Source organism: Salvelinus sp. IW2-2015, linkage group LG4p (assembly GCF_002910315.2).
Source record: "Salvelinus sp. IW2-2015 linkage group LG4p, ASM291031v2, whole genome shotgun sequence".
Classification (NCBI taxonomy): domain Eukaryota; kingdom Metazoa; phylum Chordata; class Actinopteri; order Salmoniformes; family Salmonidae; genus Salvelinus; species Salvelinus sp. IW2-2015.
Genome location: NC_036841.1, coordinates 24,817,781 through 24,822,561, shown reverse-complemented (window position 1 = coordinate 24,822,561; position 4,781 = coordinate 24,817,781). Strand labels below are relative to the sequence as shown.

The following is a 4,781-nucleotide window of genomic DNA, read 5'->3' as shown; positions in this document are numbered from 1 at the left end:
GTAATTTAAGAACCGTTATTGAAGGAAAAAGAGATGAGTGGATAAAATGAGAAAAAATAAGGAGTTGAGAGAGGGGTGGGAGGGGGGTGCAGAGATAGAAGGGAGGGAGGGAAGGTTGATTATTCCTAACTTTATTAGGAGGGAGGAGAGAGGGCGTGAGAGAGCAAGAGAGCGAGAGAGTGAGAAAAAGGGAGTGAGATGCTAGGAAAGAGAGAGACGAGAAGAGAGAGAGAGAGAGAGAGAGAGAGAGAGAGAGAGAGAAGAGGGAGAGAGAGAGAGAGAGAGAGAGAGAGAGCAAATCTAGCCATGCTGAGATGAAAGAGGGCTCATCAGAGAGAGACAGAAAGCTGAGGTGAGTGAACATCGGCACCCATTAGCACACAAACACAGATGACATCAACCCCAGCACTGAAAACAGCATAATCAGCACAACAGTCAACAACAATGCTAACAGAACACTCATAGCAACAACGTTAAAGGAAAATTCAACCCAAAAACGATCTTTTGGTATTTGTTGCATTAGTCAATTGTTGATATAGTCCCAAATGTTTGCTTGTCAGCAATCAAGTTTTCAAGATTTGAAACTTTCAAAATACAGAAATCATCCACGTAGATGCAATTGATTTCTGTACTTTGAAAGTTACATTATCTTGAAAAAACTTGATTTGCTGCAAGCAAACCACTTTGGACTATGTCAACAATTGACTAATGAAACAAATAACAAAAGATTGTTTTTTGGTGGAGTTTTCCTTTAAGAGGCATCTTACCAAATGGGACATCAATATTGTTTTTGTCAGTGACATAAAGGGCTTTCTGGCTTTATCTGGCTTTGCACTACCTAATTGTTACAATAATGGGCCTAGTTGTGTCTGAGTCTTGAATAGGTATTTATAATCTTGTCTATCTTGTACTGTCATGACGTTGCCCTCTTTGGACACAGCGAGCACCATCCCCCTACCTCTGCACCATCTCTCTCTCTCTCCTACACCCAGGCTGCAGTTAGGTAGGTCATAAATTCCTGGAGGAGATTCTTCCTCATGGCCACAGTATAGAGAGAGAGTGAGTTTTCATAGAGAGAACAAAGGAATTTCTTCSACCTCACAGAACTGGAGGTCCGAAAAATATTTATGTTCTGGAGAATGTATAAAAGATCGGTGAAGAAWCCAGCTACGAACTGGTCCGTTTGGTACAATTTGTGAAACTKATGAGAGACAATACGGCCACATTACCATAACGCTGTTTATATAATAGCCTCAGTTATGAGGCTTACATCTAATTGTTGTACAAAATGAATGAGTAAAGATGATACCATTTGTGAAATGACGGATGCTATGTAATGATGTTAATGTGAGAGAATTGTATTTCTGTTTAAAGTTTCACTAAGTCATTGGCACGCCCCCAGGGGCACAGACAGGACCTGGCGTCATGAGACAGCTCTTTTCGATGTTCCGAATAAAACCCCCACCTGGGTTTTCTATCACCAGACCAGCTTACCTCGATAACGAGAGGGCCAAGGTTTGAGACCGAAGACCGAGCTTACCTCAATTACGAGGGGGCTATGGGTTGAGACAAGACCAGTCTACATACTGAATGGGGTTCCTTGTGAGACATTAGCTAGAGTTTCGTTTCTGCCACCAGAGCTTTTTAAAATATTTAAAAATATATATTTGTATGACATACAAATCATTAAAATCCAGACGGAAAATATTTACACAAGAAGCCACCTAATATCACACAGTCAAACTCTTCAGTCATTTAGTAAAATCACCATTCTGCGATTTCTCATCGTTTTAAACATCGCACAGTGTTTCAACAACGGCTCTTTATGTCATCGTTTTTATCTGAGCAGTCAACACCCAAATGTTTTTCTAAAGTAATCTAGTATCATTTCATTTCATTTCAATTTCAGATCATAGAGGGAAATAAGGTTTAAGTAGATTGCTGAATCTTTTAACCATCCCACGTGGTTAAACTCTTAGACCATCGATACCGACAGGATAAGAACAAGTCTTTGATTTAATTACTAGTCTGCAGCTAGGAATTCGGTATCATTGAACGCGAAGACTGACAACCGCCAAATCATCTATTCTATAACGACATGAATGAATGTCACTCTGAGCTATCCATTCTAACCACAACAGAGAGAGGGCGGACAAACTCTCCCAACAGAAACAAACTTTTCAACAGAGATCCCGACGACACACTGAGCATAAATATATATATTGATTGCAATTATTCCCGAATGAGTGAGCGTTCATGTGCAAAGGATTAGCATTTCAATTGTTATCATTATCAACTTTGTAGTGTCTCTTATCTTTCGTGCCCTTATCAGTCCCTCTGTCTAACAAGACGCCATGCCGGTTTAGCCCACTAGGGCACATTCCCCTATCATTTCTTTGTAACCATTCCTACTTTGTTTGTTTGTGTTACGCATTTCTGTGAGTACTTAGTTAGTAAATAAATGATTTTAAGACAATAGATGTATGGATGACTCATAGTGAAGACTGGGTTAGTGCAGATAACCAACAATTTACAAAGTTTGGAATGAGACTAACGTGAGGTAAAGAATAATTCATTAATCAGAAGACCAAGTGATCAGATATTAAAATATCTGAAAGTTATATTAGGAAAATTATAACTTTGTAATCTGAATATTTTTCTTGGTGCCCCGACTTCCTAGTTAATTACAGTTACATGATTAAGTAGTTTAATCACGTAATAATAATTACAGAGAATTTTTGATAAAGATTAATATTCAGTTTAATGATGCCAAAGACACGACAGTACCAAACTTTGTCTTTGTGTTTATATTTCTACAGTAACTCACCTACGGCTGCGTACACTCCTGGCTCTATGGGGTAGATGGTGCCATCAGAGTGGACGCCATCAGGGAACCAGGTGGCCATGCTCTCCCCGACCAGACGGCCAAACGCTGCCCCTAGAACACACAAACACACACACATTGTTAATCAGAAAGTAACATATTGGTACACAGACACTCACAAGACTGAATAGCATATCCGCAGGGTTAACATTATTGTTGAAACACACACGTTGTTAATGAGAGAGTCCACATGGGCACAGGCTATGGTCATGAGCAGAGCAGACATCCAGAACTGAGACAGACAGAGACAGAGTCACACAGGTGAACAGTGTGGCATGTTCAATAAGGGAACAGGACAATCTTTAATTTAAAGAGATTTTACCAGAAGTTTTTGGAAACGTTTTTGACACAGTTTTTTTCTGAAAGTAGCGCACAGTGCGCCAAAAGTGGTCCCCGAAAATCACGTACGGTGTCACATACAGTTGAAGTCGAAAATTTTACATACAACTTATGTTGGAGTCATTAAAAACTAGTTTTTCCAACCACTCACACAATGTCTTGTTAACAAACTTATAGTTTGGCAAGTCGTTAGGAATATCTACTTTGTGCGTGACACAAGTAATTTTTCCAATAATTGTTTACAGACAGATTAATTCACTTATAATTCACTATATCCACAATTCCAGTGGGTCAGAAGTTCACATACACTAAGTTGACCGTGCATTTAAAACAGCTTGGAAATTCCAGAAAATGATGTCATGGATTTAGAACGGCTTCTGATAGGCTAATTGACAGCATTTGAGTCAATTGGACGTGTACCTGTGGGATGTATATTTCAAGTCCTATCCTTCAAACTCCAGTGCTCCTTTGATTGACATCATGGGGAAAATCAAAAGAAATCAGCCAAGACCTCAGAAAAAAAATTGTAGACCCACAAGTCGGTTCATCCTTGGGAGCAATTTCCAAACCGCTGAAGGTACCACGTTCATCTGTACAAACAATAGTTCGCAGTATAAACACCATGGGACCACGCAGCCGTCATACCGCTCAGGAAGGAGAGGCGTTCTCTCGCCTAGAGTGAATGTACTTTGTTGCGAAAAGTGCAAATCAATCCCAGAACAACAGCAAAGGACCCTGTGAAGATGCTGGAGGAAACAGGTAACAAAAGTACCTATATGCCACAGTAAAACGAGTCCTATATCATCCATAACCTGAAAGGCCGCTCAGCAAGGAAGAAGCCACTGCTCCAAAAACATTAAAAAAGCCAGACTACGGTTTGGCAACTGCACATGGGACAAAGATCTTACTTTTGGAGAATTGTCCTCTGGTCTGATGAAACAAAAATAGAACTGCTTGGCCATAATTGACTATCGTTATGTTTGGAGGAAAAAGGGGAGGATTGCAAGCCGAAGAACACCATCCCAACCGTGAAGCACGGGGGTGGCAGCATCATGTTGTGGGGTGCTTTGCTGCAGGAGAGACTGGTGCACTTCACCAAAATAGATGGCATCATGAGGAAAGAAAATTATGTGGATATATGTGAAGCAACATCTCAAGACATCAGTCAGGAAGTTAAAGCTTGGTGCAAATGGGTCATCCAAATGGACAATGACCTTAGCATACTTCCAAAGTTGTGGCAAAATAGCTAAGGACAACAAAGTCCAGGTATTGGAGTGGCCATCACAAAGCTCTGACCTCAATCCTATAGAAAAAATTGTGGGCAGAACTGAAAAAAGCGTGTGCGAGCAAGGAGGCCTACAAACCTGACTCAGTTACACCAGCTCTGTCTGGAGGAATGGGCCAAAATTCACCCAACTTATTGTGGGAAGCTTGTGGAAGGCTACCTGAAACGTTGACTCAACTTAAACAATTTAAAGGCATGCTACCAAATACGAATTGAGTGTATGTAAACTTCTGACCCACTGGTTATGTGAACGAAATAAAAGCTGAAATAATT

The 4,781-nt window shown here is 40.4% G+C and overlaps 1 protein-coding gene across 1 annotated transcript in view; it reads right to left on the bottom strand.

Annotated features, from left to right (window-relative positions):
• The window catches only part of LOC139023576 (chloride channel protein 2-like), a 90,201-nt gene that overhangs the window by 24,500 nt on the left and 60,920 nt on the right, over positions 1–4,781 (bottom strand). Inside the window, exon 4 of the mRNA XM_070436980.1 lies at positions 2,828–2,938. Coding sequence (XP_070293081.1) covers positions 2,828–2,938 — 111 coding nt within the window. The remainder of the gene's footprint in view (positions 1–2,827; positions 2,939–4,781) is intronic.